Below are 27,262 nucleotides of genomic sequence, written 5' to 3' on the forward strand. Positions count from 1 at the left end.
CAGACATAAAACACATGGCGGGCATTCAGTGAAAACTGCGGCATTTGCCTTTACTGCAATCCTAAATGGCACGTTTCCGCCAACGCCGGGCAAAAATTACGAATATGTTTGGTGCGTGCAGTTCACTTGGCGAGTTTTGAAGAGTTATTAGCGCAACATTCGACAGATGATAAACGCGATGATCATCGGCTAGACTTGGCACACGACATATCGATGCGGCAAGTTTGGGGTGCGATCATTACGCGGGGGAAAAAAATCGAATTTAGACGACAAAATTTAGGGGTGCGATCATTACGCGAGTGCGATCATTACGCGAGTAAATACGGTATTCGAAAAATATTCGAAACTTCGAATATTCACATATCCGTAGTAATATTTCCTTTTGCTTCCTTCCCAATATACACATTTCACAAATAAACAACACCTTAATACTATACTAACTGGCTGCTTTGCATACACAAATGAAGGTGGAGATAAAGAGTTTTGTAGAAGCGCATAAGTAGGAGGATGAAAGGAAAAGTTGCGATCCACCCAAGCTACAAAAAAACCAATGCAGTTTTCTCATAAAAAAAATGCTTCCCAGATCAAAAATTCATCTGTTTCTTTCTTAAACACAACCTAATGAAACTAAAAGTCAGTTGGTTGCATTAGCTTGAGTACAGATGAGTGTGAATAGGTGCAAGTATTAACATGAGTGAGTACAGATGAACAAAACAAACCGAATAGATCAAGGGCTTGTTTTTCTTTGTTAGGCACAACCTAATGAAACTAACAGTCTGTTGGTTTCGTTAGGTTGAGTACATGTGAGTGTGAGTAGATGCGAGTATGAACGTGAGTGAGTATTCATGAGTGTGCGTAGCCATGAGTATTAAAGTGAGTGAGTACAGACGAACGAAAGGGGAATGGATCAAGGGCTTGTTTTTCTTTGTTAGACACACCCTAATGAAACCAATAGTCTGTTGGTTTCATTAGGTTGAGTACAGGTGACTGTGAGTAGGAGTGAGTACAAAAATGAGTGAGTTCAGAGGAGTGTGAGAAGATGTGAGTATCAACATGAGTACTCATGAGTGTGAGTAGGCATCAGTATGAACATTAGTGAGTACAGACGAACGAAAGGGGAATGGATCAAGGGCTTGTTTTTCTTTGTCAGACACAACCTAACGAAACCAATAGTCTGTTGGTTTCGTTAGGTTGAGTACATGTGAGTGTGAGTAGATGCGAGTATGAACGTGAGTGAGTACTCATGAGTGTGCGTAGCCATGAGTATTAAAGTAAGTGAGTACAGACGAACGAAAGGGGAATGGATCAAGGGCTTGTTTTTCTTTGTTAGACACACCCTAATGAAACCAATAGTCTGTTGGTTTCATTAGGTTGAGTACAGGTGACTGTGAGTAGGTGTGAGTACAAAAATGAGTGGGTACAGAGGAGTGTGAGTAGATGCGAGTATGAACGTGAGCGAGTACTCATGACTGTGAGTGGCATGAGTACGAATGAGAGTGAGTATAGACGAACGAAAGGGGAATGGATCAAGGGCTTGGTTTTCTTTGTTAGACACACCCTAATGAAACCAATAGTCTGTTGGTTTCATTAGGTTGAGTACAGGTGAGTGTGAGCAGGTGTGACTACAAAAGTGAGTGGGTACAGAGGAGTGTGAGTAGATGCGAGTATGAACGTGAGTGAGTACTCATGAGTGTGAGTGGCATGAGTATGAATGTGAGTGAGTACAGACGAACGAAAGGGGAATGGATCAAGGGCTTGGTTTTCTTTGTTAGACACACCCTAATGAAACCAATAGTCTGTTGGTTTCATTAGGTTGAGTACAGGTGACTGTGAGTAGGTGTGAGTACAAAAATGAGTGGGTACAGAGGAGTGTGAGTAGATGCGAGTATGAACGTGAGTGAGTACTCATGAGTGTGAGTGGCATGAGTATGAATGTGAGTGAGTACAGACGAACGAAAGGGGAATGGATCAAGGGCTTGGTTTTCTTTGTTAGACACACCCTAATGAAACCAATAGTCCGTTGGTTTCATTAGATTGAGTACAGGTGAGTGTCAGCAGGTGAGAGTACGAAAATGAGTGGGTACTGAGGAGTCTGAGTAGATGCGAGTATGAACGTGACTGAGTACTCATGAGTGTGCGTAGCCATGAGTATTTGAGTGAGTACAGACGAACGAAAGGGGAATGGATCAAGGGCTTGTTTTTCTTTGTTAGACACACCCTAATGAAACCAATAGTCTGTTGGTTTCATTAGATTGAGTACAGGTGAGTGTGAGCAGGTGAGAGTGCGAAAATGAGTGGGTACAGAGGAGTGTGAGTAGATGCGAGTATGAACGTGAGTGAGTACTCATGAGTGTGAGTGGCATGAGTATGAATGTGAGTGAGTACAGACGAACGAAAGGGGAATGGATCAAGGGCTTGGTTTTCTTTGTTAGACACACCCTAATGAAACCAATAGTCTGTTGGTTTCATTAGGTTGAGTACAGGTGAGTGTGAGTAGGTGTGAGTACAAAAGTGAGTGGGTACAGAGGAGTGTGAGTAGATGCCTACTGCCTACTGCCTACCTCCTGCCTACTGCCTACCTCCTGCACACATGGCGGCCCATTTTGCAAACCTTCCTCCGTTCCTCAACGTTCCCGGCAAGCCTTCCATTCCTTGGCATTTATGGAAAAAGATTTTCCAGGTACACTTGAAGGCGGCCGGCGGAAGCGGCTGGGAGGACGAAAGACGCGCGTCAGCACTTATCAGCGTGCTCGGTATCGAGGGCCAGCGCAAATACTTCGCGGCGCAGGAGCAGCTCGAAGCACACGGCGGCCTAAATGCTACGCACACGGCCAGTACACCGACGGCGGCGGACTCGGGCACGGTGTCGACAGATGCGGCGACGACGGAGTACGACACGTTGCTAAAATTCCTGGACGGGCTTTTCGCAGAGTCAGCGAACGTGCTAGCCGAGCGGCACCTTTTCACGAGCCGCAAACAACTGCCCGGCGAAACGTTTCTCGACTTCGTCACCGCGCTGAAAGAAAAGGCCCTGTCATGCAAGTTCGGCGCCACTTACGACGACAGAGTACGGGACCAAGTAATTCACGGGGTCGCCAACGCACATGTACGGGCCAAACTACTGTCGTACGGGGAAGCCCTTACGCTGCAGAAAGCCGAAGAAGTTGGACGCGACTTGGAGGCGCTCAACAAAGCCAACGCGGCGTTCGGAGAAAATGAGCGGCTACTCGGCTCGCACTCCGGTTACGGCGGCAGCATTCAGTGCGTCGCAGCGGCTCAAAATGGCGGGTCGGCTGCTTCGCTGGTCCCGCATGTCACTCAACATGGCGGCGGCTTCCCCCCCGGCGCGGGTGGCCGGGTCCAAGATGGCTCCGCGGGCTCGACGGCGCTGGCACAATGCTGCGTTCGCTGCCAGCAAGTACAACAGCCTGCTTCCAAGCCTCTAGTTGGCCCTTGTTTTCGCTGCGGCAAGTCAGGGCATTTGGCGAATTCCAGAAACTGTCCGGCAAAAAACAAAACTTGCCAATTTTGCTGCATCAAGGGGCATTTCGCGGCAGTCTGCCGTAAACGGCAAGCGTCTGTGCAAGAAGTTGCCCCCGTCCAAGACGCTGACTCCGGCACTGCTACAGTCCTGTCCGTGCAAGCTGCGCCGACTAGCCCAAGAGACTTGCGCATCCCTGTTATCGTCGGCGGACATAGCCACATGTCATTGCTGGTGGACACCGGAGCCACTGCATCGTTAATGACCAAGAAGGACTTCGACATGCTTTTCGCTTCGAAGCACCGACTGCTCCAAACGTCCATCCAACTGCAGAATTTTTCGAAGCACCGCATACCGGTCCTAGGGTATTTCCGCACAGACTTGCAGCACCATGGCAAGCACGCCTTTGTAACCTTCTACGTGACAGCACACGGCACGTCACTACTGGGGCTCGACGCCATCCAGCAGTTGGGGCTCCTGATCGACGGCGCAACGTTGACGTGTCGTCTGGCTACACCAGTTTCCTCGCAGCTTCCTGCAGGTGTACCTCCGGGGTTCGAGCACCTGCCTGACCGGGCCAAGAGGCGGCAGCACATCGTACCAGTGTCTGCTAAGCTGCGTCGGCTGCCTCTGGCGCTACGGCAGCAGGACGCCAGCGAGCTGCGCCGGCTCCAGGACGACGACGTCATCGTTGGCGGCCGCGGTCGACGGCCGCATTCGAGATTGGACATCAGCAACCAGGTGTTCCCTGTGCAGGCCATTCGCGGTGGCCATGCTGTCCAGTGCGACTCTCCATCTGCTGAAGCGCAGCTTCAATTGCTTGCGACCCAGTATCACCCGTTGGGACTTCAGGAGGAAAGTCCTGAATATTCCTCACCTACAGTCAATGCACCGAATTCCAACACGGGGGAGGGAAGTGATGCGAATGGGTCTTCGAAGTCTGCTCCCGATAGCCGCAGCACGCAGTTTTCCTGCGGGGCCTGGGTCACGTTGCCCACAGCGGACACGTAAGCCCACTGCGCGTGTGTGCGCGTGTGTGAATGATCAGTGAACGGTGCAAGTTGGCACTTGTGTTAGCTGTCGGTGAAATTAATTTTTTATAACCTAGGTTGTTTTTGCGTTCTCCTAGGACTGACCTTCTGCGTCGTTGCAGGCGCCATCTCGATCGGAACTCAAATGTGAATTTTTTAGTGTTTCCTGATGTACCGCAGTTACAATTGTATAAGGATGCAATTCTTCCCAGGGCGGGACGATGTTGTGTCGTGCGACCCCTGGTGCCATGCTGAGACACCAGTGCTGTTGTGCTTTCTATTCATGCTACTGGGGGGAGCTGGGTCTCTGCCATGCCTCTGTGCTACCACCAATCCGGCGTGGTCATGCCGGTCATGTGACCCGTGCCCCGCTGACCAATAGCCTTTCTTCTTCCTCCTTAAAACCGCCTGCAATAAACGCGGGAGAGCAGTCTCCCGTCAGTCTCGCCGAAGCTTGGTCTCTGCGTCGTCACTCCGCGCGCCCTCCCGTCGTTCGGCCTCTCCGTCGGCCCGCCGCGGGTTACGCCGCGCTCCTGCCCTACACAACAATACGCTCAGTTGGTTAAGAAAGTCTGCAAGGTTTTCTTCGATGTCCGGATATTTTTCCCGTTTTCAGCACGTAGTAACTTTTCCTGATTGACGTGCAGCTGAAGATATCCCATTGCGCTACTCACGGTCACAAGCCTCGCGCACACGAAAAAAGACACGACGCAGCTATATTCAGTGTGCAAAATAGCCTTCCCTTGTGCACTCATCACAATTTGCACTTCACTGGGAACAGATACAACGCGCACAGGTCGTACGCGAACCAACGCGAACTGGCCACAAAATGTGCTCGGCCGCCATTGTGTGATGGCGATGACAATGCACCTGACCCCTCTGACGGGAGTGCGCGGCAAGCGTGGTTTCGGTTTCGTCCTCGATTGTAATGCACAGACAATTTTTGTTCTCGTTGTCGCTTTTTCTTTATTTTTTTCCTTCACTCCCCTTGCGTTTGCCCCTCTGACCACGGCAGAGGGGCCCCAAGCTCTTGTGTTCTGTTCTCCTTTGTACTCCGGCTGGGAAACCCGAAGAACGGGGAGGGAGGGGGGGGGGTGATACAAAAGGACGCAGTGGCTTGGGGGTTCCAGTTGTAAATACCCCTACTCTTTTTGTTATTTCCTTGCTGATAAAGCCCGCACGTCCCCCACCAACAGGCTGGGGGTGAGGGGGATACCGGCTTTATCCGCTGACCGTTCTTTTTCGTTTATATCGCGCCCTCCGCGTCGCGATTTGCTTCGCATCTCTGCTCGGAGAAGCGCTTTTTTTTCTTTTTTTTCTTTTTCTCGGTTGCCCGAATGCCCCACCAAGACTGCCGTGTTCATTTCGCAGAATCGCCAGCGTTGTCGATCACCGCGAAAGTTCGTCTTAACAGAAGTGTACAGTTGGGCGGTTCGTCTTAAAGGGACCCTGAAACGGTTTTTTGAAGTTTTGTCAGCGTTTAGGCAGGAGCATCCCCAAATCATTCGCACCAGAAATTAAGCGCCGCACTGTGTACCAAGGCCGCTACGGAATTTATATCTATACCCTCCTCCTCACCACTGCTTTGCACCCTCAACTCACAGACACCCTGACATCGCCGGCGATCGCAGCGCTCTCATGAGCGCACTCGACGGTTTGAGCTTCGCGACGGGTTGCGCGTAATCTCGGAGGCCCAACAAAGACGAAGCTCGCGGAGTGGTTGATATCTGCTCCGACAGGTGCCGCCACACTACCAGCAGATCTTATTTTATTCTCCTGTACGGCGACAATCTGCAACAGCATGCGGACAAACAAAAATAATTCGAGAACGGTCATCGATAAACGTAAACTCGGGCAATGTGGTTGTGTCTTCAGGGGTGAAGTTACAGCCACAAAAGCGTGGATCGTGGCGTTGAACGGATAGCGAGAGCGCGACGCTCATTGCAGCGACGAGCTGAAGGGATTCCGCTCGCCAGATGCCTCACAAACATTGCACGATGTCGCAGCTTTACAAGTCACCAATTGCACAACAAGGCTGGGGCAATTAATTATGTCCAAGAAAAGAAACCTCAAGATAAACACTCTCGCTCAGCTCACGTCAACACGGAGTACGTTGTAACACAGGCAGACGACGCTCGCTGCCCACAGGAGCATCATCCTCTATGCACAGGAGGTTCAGTGACGTGTACTGGACATATCCAATCAGATCAGCCGCCTGCGTGACGTCGCGCTTCCAATACGACGCGCACTGGAAGTGGGCGGTTTGAAAACGCGTTTGGCTGAGCCGCTGTGATCGGTGGCGATTCGCAGCTTTAAAGCCTTGTAATAAATTACACAGTTTTCGCACAGAGCTTAAATCGGTCTGTAAATGATCCTTAGGACTTGTTCTACCGGCTCAATGTGTTCGTACATAATCGTCAAAACCGTTTCAGGGTCCCTTTAAGCGAATTTTTTTTTGCATTGAGTCTATGGGAAACCAAACAAACGGTTCTCTGTTGTTCGGCATAAGCGAGAATTCGTCTTAACCGAGTTCGTCTTAACGGGAGTTCACTGTACTATGTCCAAGAGAGGACACATATACACGGTTAACCCGAGCCGCCTACTAAAACGGGGAAGTAACTGAAGAAAAAGGAGACAGGACAGAAAGGAAAGAAGATAGGAAAGAAAAAGATAAGAGAGGGGGATAGGAAAGGGCGACCGCCGATTTCCCCTGGGTGGGTCAGCCCAGGGGTGCCGTCTACGTGAAGCCGGGGGCAAAGGGGTGTGTTGCCTCTGCCGGGGGGGCCTTAAAGGTCCAAACACCCGGCGTCGGCTCAACCCCCAGGATCCCCTTTTCCCCGGACACGGCACAGCCACGCACGGCTAGGCGTGGGAGGGGGTCGAAACCCCCCCGTTAGCTCGGGTCCGTGGTGTCGCTACACACCAAACGGCTGCTTGCGCAGACGCCCCTGCGGGGGATGCGACACTCTTGGAGATCAATAACAGCCCCATGCTCCTGCAGAAAGTCGACACCAAGAATGATGTCGCGGGAACATTCACGCAACACAAGGCAACTTGCTACGAAGGTAGAACCGCAAATGCCAACTCTACTCGTGTAGGTTCCCAGCAAAGTGATGATGTGGCCACCAGCCATTCGAATCTGCGAGCCATGCCAAGGCGTGCTTACTTTCTTCAGAAGTGTGGCCATTTTCCCGCTTAATATCGAATAGTCAGCCCCCCAGTATCCACTAAAGCACTACCCGCGTAACCGTCAATAAGCACCGGTATATCGAGAGAACGCCGGCCATCCCGTTCAATCGTATCTGCACCCTTTCTTGTTTGCGTCGATCCGAGGTCTTCAGCACGTCGACTGCCAGTGACCTCACCTCCAAAGGTCGCTTTAGTTAGTTTTCCTGGCGGGGCTTGGGGGACTGTGCGCCAGCATATCGCTGGGGCAGAGGTGAAAATCGCATCAGCGACGGTGGGGGCGACTGCTGCCCAGCAGGCGGTGGCACGCGCTGCTGAGCCAGGTAGTCCTCAATGTCCCAGGGTCGCTGGCCATACCAGGGAGGCGGTGAATATGCAGAAAAGCAGCGCAGTCCGAGGCGCCGGTATGGGCACTGGCGGTACAAATGATCTGCTTCACCACAGGGAGTGCGCCAAACATTGGATTTCCAAGGGAACATGCGACTATCATCGATGTAATGTACTGGTTGCTCCGAACGATGTGCAACAGGACCGGCGTAAACGAAAGGTGGCGATGTACATGTATCTTCGCAGTACTGTAGCTGCTGCGCCAAGTTAAGGGAAACCATGGGAGGTGCATGAACAAATAGCGGGGAGAGGGAGCAGGGCGCTTCAAGGCTTCTGCATAGGTCGCACGGCGGTATTCAGTCGGCACTGCTATGGTGTGATAAAGAGTCACAGGGTCACGGAGGGCCTGATGTAACTCAGAGGGCATGACGCTTGCAATGGAGCTCACCGTAGGTAGTGGTGGTGCCTTTTGCAACTCCTCGCGTACTACAGAGCGAATGAGTTCTCGCAGACACTCGGTGTTGCTGCCGATAGCCGCAGGAACCTCAGTAGCGGACGTACTGTTGAGCTGCCACTCATAAAGGGTGGATCGATGCTGAAGCATCTTTTCCATTGTGACGGCCTCAGACAAGAACTCGGCGAATGTCTTCGGAGGGCTCTGTACAAGACCAGCGAAAAGCTGCTCCTTGACTCCTTGCATCAGATGACGCAACTTCTCCTCCGCCATTCTTGGATCAGCTCGTCTGAAAAGGCGCGTCATACCTTCGACATAGGTCGTCACAGCTTCATTTCGTTCGTGGCAATCAGTACTGGTGTAAGTGTCTAGCAGCCGACAGCAGAATTCATGCCACTACGTCAGCTGTTCCTCGCGGTTCTGGTACCACGTACGTGCTCCGTACTCCAAGTAAAAGTACACAAGTCATAGTTTTGCTGCGTCATCCCATTCATTCAAGGCAGCCACACGCTCGAAGTCAACCAACCAGTCTTCAACGTCTTCGAGCAAGGTGCCATGGAACGGCGTCGGAACTTGTGCGCTCTCAAGTTTGTAGCGATTCATCATCGTGCTATCCGCACTGCTTGGAAGGTTTGAACGGAAGTGCTGGTCATACCAGTCAAAGTGGTACGCACCGTAACATCTGCTTCGGCTTCGGGAGGTAATCCCCTGATCCTGCGGCTGGCCCGATGCACGGGAGTGTTGACAGGCATTGGGCTTGTGGTGCAACTTCCAGGAGGGCTCTGCAACATTCGTGAGGGCTACCCAGCACCTCCACCATTTGTCACATCACTCCAGAGGTCCAGGCAGGGTTTATTCAACATAGAGCAACAGGGCTCTTACCAAACGCGTCGGTTGGGCTTGTCAATAATAATAATACCTGGGGTTTAACGTCCCAAAACCATGATATGATTATGAGAGACACCGTAGTGGAGGGCTCCGGAAATTTCGACCACCTGGGGTTCTTTAACGTGCACCTCGGTTGGGCTTGTTCTCAAAGGGGACAGCGCGCGCACTTCTTTCTTTCATGGCCTGTGCCTCTGCCTTTACATATAACCCCCTACTACAGGTGGCAATATGCTACCACTATTGGGCCTATTCGATTTTCCACTTCTGGCTACATCTGGCTACCCGCGGGCTGCCAGAGACAGCCAGAACACATTCGTTTTTTCTCGGGTTGCTCCGCCCACCGCGTGCGCACTTCCGGTGGGCATTCGTTTTTCGCTCTCTGGCTGCATCTGGCGACCCGCAGGTCGCCAGAACTCGCCAGGATGATTTTGGTCTGGCGGCTCTCTGGCCGTTTTCTGGCTAGCAGACGCCAAAAGGGACGATGAGCGCTCGCGACCATCTTTGCGTGGACTCTGCGGAATGCAAAGGCCTCGGGACCCTCGGCAGCTCTCGGCCAGTGGGACAAGAAGCGTCTTTTCGGCCGAAATCTTCGGTCGTCCTCAGAGGCCTTGAGGATAAAATGCCGAAGCTTCAAGCTCCTCAACCAGGGCTGCCAAGTAATTCTAGACAGTCGGAATAACGTTTTAAATTCTCAACACACAGCGGAACTCTATGCCGTTCTTCTCGTTGCAGTCTGCTTATCAGCAGACACACAACGAGATTTTCAACATTTTGATCCTCGCACAGCTCGCACACAACGGTTTGGTGACGCCTGCGAGCGCGCAGCAAGGCCAACAGCCCAGCAATCATCGCTAACAAAATTTGTAATAGCATGTTGGAGCAGACGACGCAGTTGTGAGCCGCCCAGCCGCGAGCCCAAAATTCGATTTTACTTCTCCCGACCACTTTCTGGTTGCCAGAAGTTTTTAGGCCACGTGATATAACGTCATTTCCTGTCAGAACCGGAACCCACTGGCTGGTTTCTGGCAGCCTGCTGGCTGCCAGAAAATGGAAAATCGAAGAGCCCCATTATGAATATACCAGGCCTCAACCATTACACGCGCTTCTTCATTCCTGTGCCTGTAGACAACTGCGCATCCATTGAAATTCGGCGTGCATTTACACTCTCGACAATGTAAAGATAGATTAGATGGTGAGCCTCCGGTTAGTGATCTCATTTGCTCCATCAATCTCTGGTTAACACAGCGACCCTGCACCTAAACAGAATCAGAATCTTATATACCACACATGTATGGCAATCGGTAAATTTGCTGGTATGTCTTACGAAACAAATGTCAGTCCGCTTCTTGTCTATTACTCACTCGTTCATTGTCTGCACGGCGGCACATATCTTAGCTAGCTTATTGGAAGCCATAAAAACAACATTAACACCGTATCTACCTCCCACTTTCTTTAGCCAGTGAGATACGCAATGAATGTACGAAATACCTACAACACATTTGTTACTATCGCTTTCTGCAACCATGCTCAGACTTCACAAAACGGACTTCTTTAAACGTTCAGCAACAGTGGCCACTGCAAAGTGAGGATAACCTACATCTAAAGGACCTGTGCGTTAAAGCTGGCACTCATTATGTGCTCACACGACTTGGTAAGAGAAGACTTAAGACGCGATATGGCTTAGTCTTCTCTCACCCTTCGGTATTAGTTCCTGAAGTACTAGCAGTAGCATGCATTCCTAGTGGCATACCTGGATCATGTACGGCTTGTTGCCCATCTTGCGGATGAGGGAAAGGTTGCGCAATTGCTGCTGCACCAGGGTGCACTCAAATGCGACCAGCATGAACAGAGTGAAGACACTGTAGTACCAGAACTCATCCAGGCACCACAAGGCCACACAGAACACTTGGAAGACAAAGAAGGGCGCCGTGGCACGTTCCTTGAACAGGGCACCAAACTCTGGGACCTCCAGCTCCAAGCTGTGTCATGCACAAACAAGACAGGCAGCATGTGCATTTCGAGGGCATGGATACACAAAAACAATATTAACCACATCACCACAATAAAACCTCACTTATACATGATGTCATGGTCTTCACTATCCGATGATAGCAAGCTATTTATAAAAAAAAAATTGTAAACAAAATGCCCTGCCAATGATATGTTTGTAAAGATGGCCTCATATAAGGGGGCTCCAGCCAAAATTTTCAACACAAGAAAACAAAAAACTTTCCCCCTTAATGAGGAATGTAACAAAAATGAAACGGCACTTAGCAGTGTTATCTCTCTTGAGCCACCCTCTAAAAAGCTCGGAAGTTGTTGGCAATCATGGCAGGAAGCCTCAATTTTGCTTGTGCAATAGTACTCGGTATGTTTAACTCTTGTTCCCACAAACTTATTTATTTCTATGCTAAAACACTGACACACATACTTGTCTTTCCTTTTCACTGTTTGATGATATTTTGGCAGTGGCCTCCGGTTTCTAAGACAACTCGTTCTCGGCGACGCCACGCGCCCATGAAAATTAGGACCATATAGGCAAGTGAAAGTACTTCCTTATATACACAAGATTTCTCATAATGTGAAAAAAGCCACCACAAGGCATGGCATACGAGTCGTGTTCTCGGCGCCATGCAAGCTGTCACACCTTTGTATTAGCACTGAAAACTGGAAATCAAGGAGCATTCGCAGCACTTGCCATGCCACTACATTCACCGAGTGCATCCCAAACGTCGTATATCTCATCTGTTTTCTTGTGTACATAGGACAGACGGGACACTGTGTCAATACTCACTTGAAAGAACATGACACATCTGTCACATTGGGAGGAGGCGCGAACTTGCCTGCTCGTTGCAGTGTGTGTGCTTGCTTAACCATTTTTAATGACACCCAAATTATAGGTAAGGGAATCGTGAAATGTGAGAGGGAATTGATTCAAGCGTATCATGCGCTACATTTTCATCTGTAGTGGTTCTTTTACAACACATGGGCATTTTGGTTGTTATTGGATTGTCTCATGCGCAGCGCTTTCATCTCTACTGCATCATGTACGGTGCAGGTGCGTCTTAGTTTTTCTTTCGAGCCATGTTGTTTCATTAAACTGTTGCTAGTTCCAGCATGTGTTCGTAAAAATTTCTCCTCTTGTGCCTGTGTCTTTCAAGGCGACATTCGTCGTTCTTTCAAACAAGTGCTGAAATGGTTAGACATGCGGTTTTCCTGTAAACACACCCTTCAGATCATGTGCTGCTTAACAATGAGTCAGAGCGAACAATCGCTGAACTAGTACAAAATATCAGGCCTTCTCGGTTACCTTACAAGATATCAAGAGAGAAAAAAAGACTTCAGCTCGACAACAAAGCTAGTATTTTGCAAGCGATTACCATAATCAAGAAATAGAGTGTTGACGTTTTAAAACACCACAGAATAGAAGGAAGCTATCTTAGAAGTGCTGGACAAAATGACTAATGAGACATTTTTAGCACAAATAAGTGTTTGCAGTCAGTTTGCTGCTTGCTCTTGCAACAATTTTGTATGTGAGTAGCCCACTGGTCTTTCGGACATTTTTGCACATACCTGCAGCATCCTCAAGTCATGTGGCCGCTCTGTGATGAAGCTAACTCGCTAAACTTCTGTTTAACCAATATGCAATTGTGACTGCTGTACATGGAGTTGCTTGATTCTTCGGAAATGTCGCACGCAATGTCGCAAAACAGAAATTGTTAAAGCCATGGAGAAAACTGCCATGATACAGGCTGTTGCTACGCTGCCACAAATGCCACACCGGCGGAACGAGTACATAGAGTTACTGTATGTGGCTCTCATTAAAGGGCCCCTGACAGCCGATTTTTAGTTTGTGACATTTATGTTGTAATAAGTAGGTCTATGTCTTGTAATCACGGAATGACACCGTAAATCCTCCAACGTGATGTCTAATTAATCCTAGCAGCGTTAATTATGGTCATTTTTAGCGTAGGTTCAAAACGCGCGCCGAAAGAGGATAAGAAACTAGCGCCGCGCCGCGGCGGTCGCGCCTCGGGGCACGCGTGATGATGTGCGCTCAGTATTGGGTGACGTCAGCCACGCGCTTGTTGAACTGCCAGTTGGAGAACACACACACGGAGAGCTCACGCTGCCTGCCGACACGTACCGAAGAAGGAGAAGGTGGGAGGAGCAAAGAGCAAACATGTTTCGCAATATACCGTGCACCGCGCATATTTCTGTCTGTCACGTCGACAACACTTGCTTTACCTCTGCAACGTCACAAGGGGCCTACGTCTACGTCATACTAGTGGTTATGCTGATAGGAGTTCAAAATTCAGATGAGCACTCAGGCTTACTTTAAAACCAAATTAAAATATCTTAAAGGCAACGCTCGTCACTCATAATCGGTCAGAAGTGCCCCCGCATGCAGGACTATCAAATAACACAAGCATCTCGAGTTTCCAAATTCGGTGTCAGGGGTCCTTTAAAGAAGAGCCTTAGCGGGTCGCATACAGTGATTCCACAGATGCGGAGACCACTGAAAATGCGAAACTGCCAAAGCATGCACAATTACTCATGACAGCAGTGACAAACCTCCATACATGATTATATGCCCGAGTGCACACTAGAGTTGCCACCTGTCCGGTTTTGGACCGGCCAGGCCAGTTTTTCAGATGGCGGGCCGGTTGCCGGTCCACACCGGCCGCCATTGGCCGGTTTTTTTTTTTTTGTCATAATATCGCGATTATTTATTTTTTGGGTGTTTTATAAGCATCAGTTCAACAACTACGACAGTAAATATTTATCGTCGATGACCAAAACTCTTACGCTATTAGTCAACCACTTTCTGGGATCTCTTCAAGTCTGGCAATCATTGTAATAGAGCATATTATTGCGCGTGTATGGTACATGAATATCCGACATTTTTGTGGCATATGCACATTTTGACGTTGCTTTGTGTCTATAATGCCACTGGCCTGTTGGATTCAGACGCAAAGAAGAGCTTTTTTATGGACGAAGCATTGTGGTTCCTTTTCAGTGCAGCACATTCAGAGTAATAAGCGAAGTGTCATTCGAATCACGGCTACTTTTATGTCAGCAATTAGGCTAGTTGGTTAGCTGAGTGTGTTGCTTTTGCTCGTGCATTGGGTTTATTTGGCTCAATGAAAGCAATGTTACATTAAATGGCAGCCGAAGAATTGACATCGCGTCTATTGTTCAACATTATTTTGATCTCCTGTTAACCCCCCCCCGTCGAAGGGCCGGTTTTTTTTTTTTTCGGTAAAAGGTGGCAACCCTAGTGCACACTCACTTTTATTATTGCTGGGAGCTTTGAGAAAGACAGGAGACGTGACAGCACTCTTTACATAGGGTAATCAGAACCCCTATTAGATACTAGACGCTGATCACAAGTAGCCTCAAACATTGCATCAAAAGAATTTTGCCATTCCACGCGATCTTGAAGGCAACCTTACGGATCATCATTGGAGTAGCTTTCCCCATTGGTAACATGGATGTAGCAGCTTTAACATGTAGCTAATAGGCACAAATGGAACAGCATTCCTGCCACTGCCTAGAACATTACAGCCACATCTTCTGAAAGAGTCATCTAAGTGACCCCTGCAATGGCTGCACAAATTCCGGTTCTGTTCTCCGCGATAGTCATTGAACCGGCAAACAGCATGGCCTACACAACCTCAGTGGTGTCTTATATATTACATGTAAAGTGCACTCAGTTGCATCTGTTTTGATGCATTCTTTTTGCATCACAATTTGCAGAAGCTAGTGCCTGAACAGGAGCTAAAAACAAGATGTTTACACTGTATCTCGATAATTTTTTTACATATGTTATTTATGCCCAGTGTGCATCAAACGTAGAACATGGCTACAGTATCCAATGCCCGTGGTGGAAGGGAAGCAGGCAATGAGAAAGCACCTCCATAACAGCGCGCCTGCCGATTGTGGAATTTAGTTACGGATTTAAGCTGGGTTGCCACTGCATACAGATGCTTGGTTGTGTGTGCAAGGTGAGTTTTGGCAAATTCAGCTAAAACATGTGCTTGCGGCACCTCGCATGCTCCGGACTAGCGAATAATGGAGGAGCAAGTTGAGGTTTTAGGTGGCAAACTGTGTACGTGTTAGCCCTTTAGAGGGCGGTAGCATCCCAACCACGCACACACTAGACACATATAAAATCTAAGAATACATTTTTGTTGAAGATAAGCCACCAGAGCAAAGTGCTTTTGCTGCAAAATAATTAAAACTGCAGATTTACACACAATGCAAGCTGATAACCAGCAAAGGCACTAGAGCCAGCACACTCTGCATAGGCCACTTCAGCCCGTTATATTTTGTGAACAAAGCAAACGAGGACACATACTATTGAAACCATGCTTTCTCAGGCATAAGCAGTCTTCAATCCAAAATTTTCATTAGAATTGGGAACGGATTTTTGTTTTCACTTCATTTTTCGAACATGAACTTTTTTGAAAAAAAGCTCACTTATATAACTATCTTTTTCTTCTAACACTCCTTCACAGCAATGTTGGAAAAGCTTTGTTCTATATTTGACACTTTTTTTATGTTCTTGTGCGAAATAGGAAACGCGCCAAGGCACATGAAAGTTAGCAAGCTTTTTGATTTCAGCCGTGTTTACCATTTTTTCACTTTCTTTTTCGTTTTGTTGACAGCATAAGGAAAGCATGGATGTAGTTCACAGTGATGTGTATTAAAACCAGGAGAAAGAAATTTATACAATGTTTATATTTCGCATCAAATTTGGCTGTGAAATCAGAAAATATTGTGGTAAGCAATAACGGGACGCCCGTGCCTCCACCTTCAGATATTTTTGACGCGCTAGGAGAGTTTTTTAAAAGTTATATTTTTTATTCCGTGCACTTTTAATATGCCCACATAACATATCCTCCTGAGACCCGGCAATGGGAAATTTGTCCAATATATTGGACATTGCAACACAGCGCACCGCGGCTTTCCAAGCGCTTGCCTCCTCCCGGAAAGCGTTTCCTCGGCTGCTTGTGGGACCCGTGCTACCATCTAGTGAATGTGGTCAAAGTCGGTGTGTTTCCCGCCTCTCAGGAGCACTCCAAATGGCGGGATTGAGCACGAACGATTTTTACGGCTGCCGCCTAAGAAGTAAGTGGATTTATATTCATTCTTGGATGTCTTAAAGCGCATTTAAGCATTGATTTGTGTTCGTAAGACGTTGGAGCACACAAAGAAATTCATATTTGAGCAAAAAATTGGGTAGTTTTTTTGCATGCGTTGCATGTTTGACAATGTCCAATATAATTGACATTGGGTGTCAATGACAACAAAAACACGACAGTACGCGCGTGTGCTCTCTTGGCGCTCGACAGAGAGTAATACGTTTTTCGCTGCAGTTCTCTCGTTATTACATTTACACATCACGTATTTTCTTTGTAGGTAAGAGGCCCCGTGTGAGTACTGCCACGGCTGAGAAAACCTTGGAGAGAATTGCAGAGCGGGACACCTCAGACTTGGACCTCTCGCACAGTGATGACGACTCTGCTGAAGACTTCGTGTTTACTTCATGAACTTCAGGTTGCAACATGAAAACAAAGTTTTTTTGCGAAAAGTGCCAACTGTTCTATTGCATCACGAAGGAACGGCGATTCTTTGAAAATGCCCACTCATCTTAAACTAAGATTTGTGGACTGGAATTTACAAGACCATTAAGAATTGTATTTTCGGTTTGGAAGCAGCAAATAAAAGTATATTTCTGTTGCGAGATGTCCTCTTTTTTGGTCACTGGCCTCAACTACGCTCTACTATCTGTTCCCCCAAAACATCCCCCTAGAGTCCCAATGTCCAATATATTGGACAACGTGATGCGGCCAAGTAACATAATATATTGAAAAACTACGTGACACTTTTCACCTTTGCACTCAGAAAAAGCAGTTCTGAAAGTTTAACAAAAATCCATGACCCTAAATTCACTGTGAGTCTCAGGAGGATATAAGAGAACCTGACAGTACAAAAATATTGACCGGACATGCATGTTTGATCTCTCACCCAGCAGCTGTAAAACAAACGCTGCAGATAGCTTGTATATGAAAAGAGGGATAAAAATGGCGCACTCATTCTTGCCGTATTGGCGTTCTGCCACTGCCAGGTCAGCATCATCCACATAGCCCTTGCACTCCTGGTAGTGGCGCAAGGGCATTGCTGTGGGGAACTCAATCCCGTGAAAGACCTTGCGCTCAAAGTTGTACTGGTACTTGGTTTTCTGGAAGAAAAACCACACTGATGGTTCCTCTTCACCCTGCACCTGCAACAGACAGAGTCTTGTGAAATCAAAATGGACAACCGGTCACCCAGCTCAGCCCCAAGTTTCAGTGGTAGAGCTTAGACAATGTATGCAAATTTTATTTGGCACCCCTTGTAGACTGAGAACGACTCGGCAACGAAACATCAGTGAACTCGTAATAATGGAGGAAATCAAACCACTGCACAACGGAAAGCGCTTGCCACTCGTGAGACTGTCCTGTAGACTACCTATATTACGGATGCGTCAAAGTGCCTTGGGCTGTTAAACACGTTGCCATTTTACTTGTATATGTAACAACTGGTACCATAGTGGACTGATATGCATAAAAGCAGTTGCACACAGAAATGGCTCATGATGAAGCTTGTTAATGACAAAAAATTGGTGATTTCATATAGGAGATAGTGGCCAAGTATTGCACCAGGGTGGCCAATCCTTGTCTGGTGAGGGAGTGCATTACCAGCTCTGGCATGAGGCCAGGTGTCTTTATAGAGAATATGTGCAATTTTTGTTTTCTGTTTTTACAGAGCAGCTGGAAATGGCACACCTGCTTGATTTTGTGGCATCTATATGTGCCCGTCCACAAACAGAAAAAAGAACACAAAAAAAACATGTGAGACGTCAAATTATGACATCTTGCGTGGCAAGTACGGGTCGATTGCACATTGTGAGAACGCCCGAGGAGCAGCACGCTTATGAAGAACGTCAACCACAGCAGAGCTCCGCTGGTCCTTCAGAGTGAGATGGCTATTTTTTATCCGGTGGGGAATTGGGGACAAATGGGGAGAAGAGTTAACAAAGAATACCCTAGTAACTTATGATTCGTTGATGAAATTGCCTTGAGTAACTCAGGGGATGAATTCGAAGCATCATTACTGAATTTTACAGGGGAAGCAGAACGGTAGGTCCGAAAATGAATATGCAGAAAACAAAAGTAATGTTCAACAGTCTCAGAAGAGAACAAAGCTTTCCGCCAGAATCTTGATGTAGCCTGCCTGAATAAACTCTGGTAGGTTGCCAGGATAAGGTGCTTTGTAGAAATGTTTGTTCTCATTTGTTACCTTAATTCTTTGCACACTCATGACCTGTTCCTTTTTCCATCCTTCGAGAAGTTCTGCCTCTGATAGTTCGAAGAAGTCTTCATCCAATATTACGCCACGAACTGTGTTCAGTGACCAGTGAGGAGTAATAGAGACTGGAACCTTTCCCAATGCTACGAGGTTGGAGAGCTAGCAATACTGTGTCTGACTACACAGCTCAAGCAGCAAGTCACCAGAAGCCATCCTGGTTGCCTTGCATCTAGGACCTATTGCTTCGGAGAGAGATTTTGCGACAACAAATGGTGTCATAGTACAAATGGTTTTCTCCGAGTTGTCACTATGGAATTTGGGGAAGCCTTCTTTCATTTTGGTGAAAAAATTGGATGTTGCTTCAGTGCGCCACCTCCTCGGAGGGGGACGATCAGGAAGTGGAGGATAGGTTGATCTCATCACAGAGATAATGTATGTTCAGCAACGATGCCTGCCATCCACCACCGAGCCCAACAAGGAGAAGTGACAGCACAGCGTTGGCAGGATGAGTACATGTCAGCAGTACATCACTGCTATAACCTAATATGACTAAGGTAGGTTGGTTATCTCATACAAGGTCTCGCCGCCAGGAAATATTGTTATGTGAATGACGACTCCGTAGACTGTAGCCCGCAGAATATTTACACGATATATTTACAGTAGCGGTTGCAGCGCTGACCGTTTCAGCTCAGAGCCCGAGCGGAGAGATCTTCCTTCTCTTCGGCGCACACGCACATGGTTCAAGGGGCCGGCAATATGCATGTAGCATAATCCCCGGTGGCAGAAGCGCTGTCTCGGCGCATCAGATGTCAACGTCACTGGGAGAGTGATAGGGCTTCAAGCGTGCGACATGGACGATATCGCTGGCCTGTGGACACAAGAAGGAACATAGATGGACAGACGAAGCGCAATGTCTGTCCGCTTCGTCTATCCATCTACAGTGAACTCCCGTTAAGACGAACTCAGTTAAGACGAATTCTCGCTTATGCCGAACAACACAGGACCGATTGTTTGGTTCCCCATAGACTCAATGCAAAAAAAAATCGCTTAAGACGAACTGCCCAAGTGTACTCTTCTGTTAAGACGAACTCTCGCGGTGGTCAACAACGCTGGCGATTCTGCCAAACGAACACTGCAGTCTTGGTTGGGCATTCAGGCGACCGAGAAAAAGCACAAAAGAAAAAAAAGCGCTTTCGGGAGCAAAGTTGCGAAGCAAATCGCGACGCGGAGGGCGCGAGATAAAGGAAAAAGAACAGTCAGCGGATAAAGCCGGCATCCCCCTCACCCCCAGCCTGTGGGTGGGGGAGGTGCGGGCTTTATCGGCAAATAAAGCAACAAAAAGAGTAGGGGGACTTACAACTTGGACCCCCAAGCCATTGTATTCCCCTCCCGTTCTTCAGTTTCCCAGCTGGAGTACAAAGGAGAACAGAAGACCACAAGAGCTTGGGGCCCCTCCGCCGTGGTCAGCGGGGCAAACGCAAGGGGAGTGGGGAAAAAAAAAAGAAAGCGACAACAGGAACAAAAATGGTCTGTGCATTACAATCGAGTACGAAACCGAAACCACGATCGCGGCGCACTCCCGTCAGAGGGGTCAGGTGCATTGTCATCGCCATCACACAATGGCGGCCGAGCACATTTATTTTGTGGTCAATTCGCGTTGGTTCGCATAGGACCTGTGTGCGTTGTATCTGTTCCCAGTGAAGTGCAAATTGTGATCAGCCATTTTGATTATGGAAGCGCACGACAAGGGAAGGCTATTTTGCACAGTGAATATAGCTGCGTTGTGTCTTTTTCGTGGCGAGGCTTGCGACCGTGGGATATCTTCAGCTGCACGTCGATCAGGAAGAAGTTAGTACGGGCTGAAAACGGGAAAATACTGGACCTCGAAGAAAACCTTGCAGACTTTCTTAAGCAACTCAGCGTATAATGACTTTGTCAAGGCAACAGCACGCGACCGAGGCCAATCCAGAAGTGATCTTAGAGCCAGCAAAACAGGCTCACAGAAGAAAACGAACTGCCAGGAGAATAAATTTTACATTCTTTGAAGGAAAATTGTGCTTGTCTCTCTCTCTCTTTTTTTTGTAATCGTCAACATAGGAGCGTGCTACAGTTTTATCATTAAAATGTGGTAGCATTATCTACATGAATTTTTTTTATTTTTGAACCCGCGAAATCGGGTGCTCGTACGATTCGTGTAAGTACTCTGCTTGAAGACATAGTTTTTATCTAGATGAGCCAAATAAATGCTTTTTCTTGTCTTTTTGCCGCCATTGTAGGTCTACTCCATTCAGTGTTTTCAAGTAACATATTTGGATGCACTTGGCATGTTACCATGTCTCTTTTTAGGGGCACTCCTGACAAGATGAACAAATAACCGCGGTCCCTTCGAGTTCGTCTTAACGGGAGTCTACTGTATGTTCCTTCTTGTGTGCCTGCCTTTTGTGTGCATCAGTTCTCATCAAGATGAATCACCAACAAGCCCAAGTAGAAACCCTACAGAAACTTGAGCGAGTTGGTACAGCTTCATCTCGCGTAAAGTGTCAGCAGGCCATCGATCACCTTGAGTGACAATGAATTTGATTCTCTAACACTTGTAAAAGATGATTGTATTGAAAATGCAAGTTGCCCAGTTCATTTCTGTTTTTATTTTATTTTTTTCGATGTTCTTTTGGCCGACACGGTTGTGATAATTCTAGATATATATACTGTTTCCTTTCCAATAAAATTTCAGTTGAGAGTCAGCGTTAGTCCTGTTTGCTTCTTCTCTTTCGTCCGTCGTTTCCCGTGCGCACTGCACTTTACGCGTGATAAAGGTAGAGGAGCTAGGTTAGTGATACATGTGTGGAGTAAAAGCTCACAGTGGCACTAATACGTGCAACTATGGATGTCATTGTAAATACTATAGTGTTCCTGAGGTTGGTGCAGCATCACAGTTTGTTTTCTTCTGCACACAGGAACACGTCTAGCTTTGGCAGCACAAAAGTCTGGGTAAGAGACAGGGTTCAGCGTCAGTTCAACTTTAAATGCCAACAACTGAGTCGTTGCCCTGACGTAATGAAAGCCTCAAGCCAATTCTTGCTTTTGTGGCGACGTCACAATCGCACAGCAGTAGCCAGACACCCTTTCCCATCTTTGACTGTCGGTGAAATATTATTGCGTCGTGTGCGGGAAAGGGAAGTGGTGCGCAACCGAGCTGTAGGGGCTGTACGATCACGAAAATAAAATTTCAGTTGTTGAACATAGCGTGTATTAGCGCGGCACATAAAAGAAAGGGACAGGACACAGACGTAGAGATAGGTAGGCGCTAAGCTTCCACTGTTTATTTCATGCCAATCACACCCATTTTATACATCCGCGAGAAAGCACAACTCATCTTGCACGTGTTCTTAAACCAAGGAACGTCATCTCCTTTTCCGAGAAGGAAATCGATGACGAGCTTACACACAAGTGTCCTAATTCTTTTATAGCTTCGGCTTCTTTTATCTCCCGTGTGAGCTGATCCCTAGACCTACCGATAACAATGCAGCTATACAGATCAGGGGAGCACCCACAGCCTTTGCAGTGTGCCGCCAGGAACCCTCCCGCCATAAGCTTATTTCTCGCGTTATAGCAGTGCTCGCGCAATCTGTCATTCAGACACCGTTTTGTCTGCCCAATATAGTACATCCCGCAGGATAAAGCAAACTTGTAGATGACACAGGATACACAATCAACGAATCTAACGTGGTGTTTCTTATCACAAGCTGGGGGAGCAACATTTCTTGGACAAGTTAGCTTGCAAAGCTCCCCTAGTTTTTTGGGCGCTGAAAAAACGACGCGTACGTTAGCCCTATGGGCCACTTTTTTTAAGTTGTGAGAAACTGTGTGCATGCAAGGAATCACACCTATTTTGCAGCCTGAGTACTCGGAAACTTCACGCCTGTTTTCTTTGCGAGACTTCTTGAGAATGCGTTCGGCTACGGAAACCTGTAGCAGAATTGGGTAGCCCGCGTCATTTAGACGCTTGCTTTGGGTGTCGAAACTGGACGCCATCTTGTGGTGACACGATTTGGTCAGGGCATTTTTAAAACACAAGTTTGCGATGCCCCTCTTAATGAGTTTCTCAAAGTGTGCAAAGTTTTTCGCTTTGTCGACGACTTCCTGTTTTTTAATTGACTGCACTTCTGGTGACGTAGAAGCGAGGGTTGATGAGGTGTTGCCCGCGATTAAGGAATGCCTTGCGCCCCTGGAGGTCACTTGAACTTCCGCAAGGGGGCTCTATTCGGTTTTTGGACCTCAGGTTATTTTTCTCAGAAAACCACACGTGCTGGTGGTATGAGCCGCGAGCAAATAAGCCTCTTCTTTCCTTCGCTTCCGCGCATTCAAAACTCATTAAGAGGGGCATCGCGAACTTGTGTTTTAAAAATGCCCTGACCAAATCGTGTCACCACAAGATGGCGTCCAGTTTCGACACCCAAAGCAAGCGTCTAAATGACGCGGGCTACCCAATTCTGCTACAGGTTTCCGTAGCCGAACGCATTCTCAAGAAGTCTCGCAAAGAAAACAGGCGTGAAGTTTCCGAGTACTCAGGCTGCAAAGTAGGTGTGATTCCTTACATGCACACAGTTTCTCACAACTTAAAAAAAGTGGCCCAGAGGGCTAAAGTACCAACCACTGGCAAGCGCCGGCACGCGTTCCACGCGCCTACGCGTCAGATGCGTCGCGGCGCGCCCCGGGGAGGAAAAGGGCGCGCAACCACTGGCAAGCGTCGACCGCGCCGACGCTCGCTTTCGGCAGAGGCACAGTGTTGCCTGATCTTTTTGTTTAAAACTGTCCATGTACAGCCTAGAACGGTGCGTTATCAATCGAAGCGAATTAGACTGTCGTTAAAATATTGATTGTGCTTCACCCACCACTGTTTTGACTATTTAAGAAGTAATTAACATCGCAATGACCAAAGTAACAACCACAGTATGCACAAGTAATCGACATCGGCGCGTGCGCTGCTAAGTTCACGTCTGCATCACGGGACACAGCCAACGATGTTTGCGAGATCGCCAACGCTTGTGCGATCGCCTTGTTGACGCCTGTTCACGGCCATGCTATTAGTGCCCAACACGAATATAATCATCCTGTTCATGAAAATGGTTCTGCTCCAAGAAGCGGACGGGAGCGGCGTCGCCCGCACCGTCGGTGGGCTTGACGTCGTTTCTTGGCACGTACTTTAGTTACGAAAAAAAAAAGGAAATAGACGTTTGCTGCAAAGTCCAAACGAGGTGCCCTAAAAATTCGCCGCATAACGACTAATACTTTTCACATTAACAAAAAGACGGCTTTCCCGCGTACCAGGGGCGTAGCCAGAAATTTTTTTCGGGGGGGGGGGGGGTTTCAACCATACATTATGTATGTTCGTGCGTGCGTTTGTATGTGTGCGTGTATATATGCGCAAGCAAAATTCAAAAATTTCAGGGGGAGAGGTTTGAACCCCCCAACGCCGCCCTTGGCTACGCCCCTGCCGCGTACCACGGGTGTCACCGTGACTAATATTCTAGCTGCCTAATATGAGTTACAGTTTATTACATAGGCCAACATTGAGAAGTTTGAATCCTGGAGCAAGCATACATACTAACTCATATTTTTTTCAGTAGCATGGAAACAAGAAACCAACATTACTGGAAACTCACAGTTACTTATGTCCCGTCTAGCAACAAAATGCAGGTAAACTGTAGCACTGCAAGTATGGCCTGACTTTCTTGTTTTCTAATAAATGAATATGCACTGTTCATCACAAAATACGCATCGAGTTCGTAATTAAACAGTCTATTTATTTATTTATTTTCAAATATTGCAGCCCAATGCAGGGCTACTGCAGAAGTGGTGTACATGAATACAAAAGGAAAGAATGTATACAGTAATATCACAATAACTGCTTCAACAAAAGCAGATATCACCACCTGTTGAGTGCAACTGGGTAAAAAATGAGAGAAATAGAAGACTAATATCATACAAGTGCCTCCAAAAATCAGATACATTCATTTCACGAACGGAACCAGGTACATCATTCCAGTGTTCGTAAATATCAGAAAAAACTGTATTTGTGTTAGTGTGCACAAAAAAATGGGTTATGTCAAGATTGTGATTGCAGCTGTGCACTGTGTAGAAGGCTTTTGGACGTTGTCTGTACTCTAAATATCACAACAAACCACACCTGACATTTCATGATGCGACAGATATCAGCCATAAGATTGGAACCGAGCACTGGTTTTTGCACGTTGTGTGTAGTCGAAATATCCTCTAGCGCAACAAACCACACCTGGTACTTCATGATGCGACAAATATCGGTCATAAGATTTGAACCAAGCACTGTGTAGAAGGCCTTTGGATGTCGTCAGTAGTCAAAATACCCTCTAACATAATAAATCGTGCCTGAAACTTCATGATGTGACAGATATCGGTCATAAGATTGGAACCAAGCACTGTGTAGAAGGCCTTTGGACGTCGTCAGTAGCCAAAATAACCTCTAATAGAATAAATCGTGCCTGAAACTTCACGATGCGACAGATATCGGTAATAAGATTGGAACCAAGCACTGTGTAGAAGGCCTTTGGACGTCATCAGTAGTCAAAATACCCTCTAATATAATAAATCATGCCTGAAACTTCACGATGCGACAGATATCGGTCATAAGATTGGAACCAAGCACTGTGTAGAAGGCCTTTGGACGTCGTCAGTAGTCAAAATACCCTCTAATATAATAAATCGTGCCTGAAACTTCACGATGCGACAGATATCGGTCATAAGATTGGAACCAAGCACTGTGTAGAAGGCCTTTGGATGTCGTCAGTAGTCAAAATACCCTCTAATATAATAAATCGTGCCTGAAACTTCACGATGCGACAGATATCGGTCATAAGATTGGAACCAAGCACTGTGTAGAAGGCCTTTGGAAGTCGTCAGTAGTCAAAGTACCCTCTAATATAATAAATCGTGCCTGAAACTTCATGATGCGACAGATATCGGTAATAAGATTGGAACCAAGCACTGTGTAGAAGGCCTTTGGACGTCGTCAGTAGTCAAAATACCCTCTAATATAATAAATCGTGCCTGAAACTTCACGATGCGACAGATATCGGTAATAAGATTGGAACCAAGCACTGTGTAGAAGGCCTTTGGAAGTCGTCAGTAGTCAAAGTACCCTCTAATATAATAAATCGTGCCTGAAACTTCACGATGCGACAGATATCGGTCATAAGATTGGAACCAAGCACTGTGTAGAAGGCCTTTGGACGTCGTCAGTAGTCAAAATACCCTCTAATATAATAAATCATGCCTGAAACTTCACGATGCGACAGATATCGGTCATAAGATTGGAACCAAGCACTGTGTAGAAGGCCTTTGGACGTCGTCAGTAGTCAAAATACCCTCTAATATAATAAATCGTGCCTGAAACTTCACGATGCGACAGATATCGGTAATAAGATTGGAACCAAGCACTGTGTAGAAGGCCTTTGGATGTCGTCAGTAGTCAAAATACCCTCTAATATAATAAATCGTGCCTGAAACTTCACGATGCGACAGATATCGGTCATAAGATTGGAACCAAGCACTGTGTAGAAGGCCTTTGGACGTCGTCAGTAGTCAAAATACCCTCTAATATAATAAATCGTGCCTGAAACTTCACGATGCGACAGATATCGGTAATAAGATTGGAACCAAGCACTGTGTAGAAGGCCTTTGGATGTCGTCAGTAGTCAAAATACCCTCTAATATAATAAATCGTGCCTGAAACTTCACGATGCAACAGATATCGGTCATAAGATTGGAACCAAGCACTGTGTAGAAGGCCTTTGGATGTCGTCAGTAGTCAAAATACCCTCTAATATAATAAATCGTGCCTGAAACTTCACGATGCGACAGATATCGGTCATAAGATTGGAACCAAGCACTGTGTAGAAGGCCTTTGGAAGCCGTCAGTAGTCAAAGTACCCTCTAATATAATAAATCGTGCCTGAAACTTCACGATGCGACAGATATCGGTCATAAGATTGGAACCAAGCACTGTGTAGAAGGCCTTTGGATGTCGTCAGTAGTCAAAATACCCTCTAATATAATAAATCGTGCCTGAAACTTCACGATGCGACAGATATCGGTCATAAGATTGGAACCAAGCACTGTGTAGAAGGCCTTTGGAAGTCGTCAGTAGTCAAAGTACCCTCTAATATAATAAATCGTGCCTGAAACTTCACGATGCGACAGATATCGGTCATAAGATTGGAACCAAGCACTGTGTAGAAGGCCTTTGGACGTCGTCAGTAGTCAAAATACCCTCTAATATAATAAATCGTGCCTGAAACTTCACGATGCGACAGATATCGGTAATAAGATTGGAACCAAGCACTGTGTAGAAGGCCTTTGGAAGTCGTCAGTAGTCAAAGTACCCTCTAATATAATAAATCGTGCCTGAAACTTCACGATGCGACAGATATCGGTCATAAGATTGGAACCAAGCACTGTGTAGAAGGCCTTTGGAAGTCGTCAGTAGTCAAAGTACCCTCTAAT

General features: G+C 47.1%; 1 protein-coding gene across 1 annotated transcript in view; it reads right to left on the reverse strand.

The window, feature by feature from the left end:
* Positions 1–27,262, reverse strand: part of LOC119389803 (endoplasmic reticulum transmembrane helix translocase) — a 554,079-nt gene that overhangs the window by 488,761 nt on the left and 38,056 nt on the right. Inside the window, exons 3-4 of the mRNA XM_037657194.1 lie at positions 17,467–17,657; positions 11,118–11,346 (exon numbers count right to left, since the gene is read on the reverse strand). Of these exons, the coding sequence (XP_037513122.1) occupies positions 11,118–11,346; positions 17,467–17,657 (420 nt within the window). The remainder of the gene's footprint in view (positions 1–11,117; positions 11,347–17,466; positions 17,658–27,262) is intronic.

This window comes from Rhipicephalus sanguineus, chromosome 1, assembly GCF_013339695.2.
Source record: "Rhipicephalus sanguineus isolate Rsan-2018 chromosome 1, BIME_Rsan_1.4, whole genome shotgun sequence".
Taxonomy (NCBI): Eukaryota; Metazoa; Arthropoda; class Arachnida; order Ixodida; family Ixodidae; genus Rhipicephalus; species Rhipicephalus sanguineus.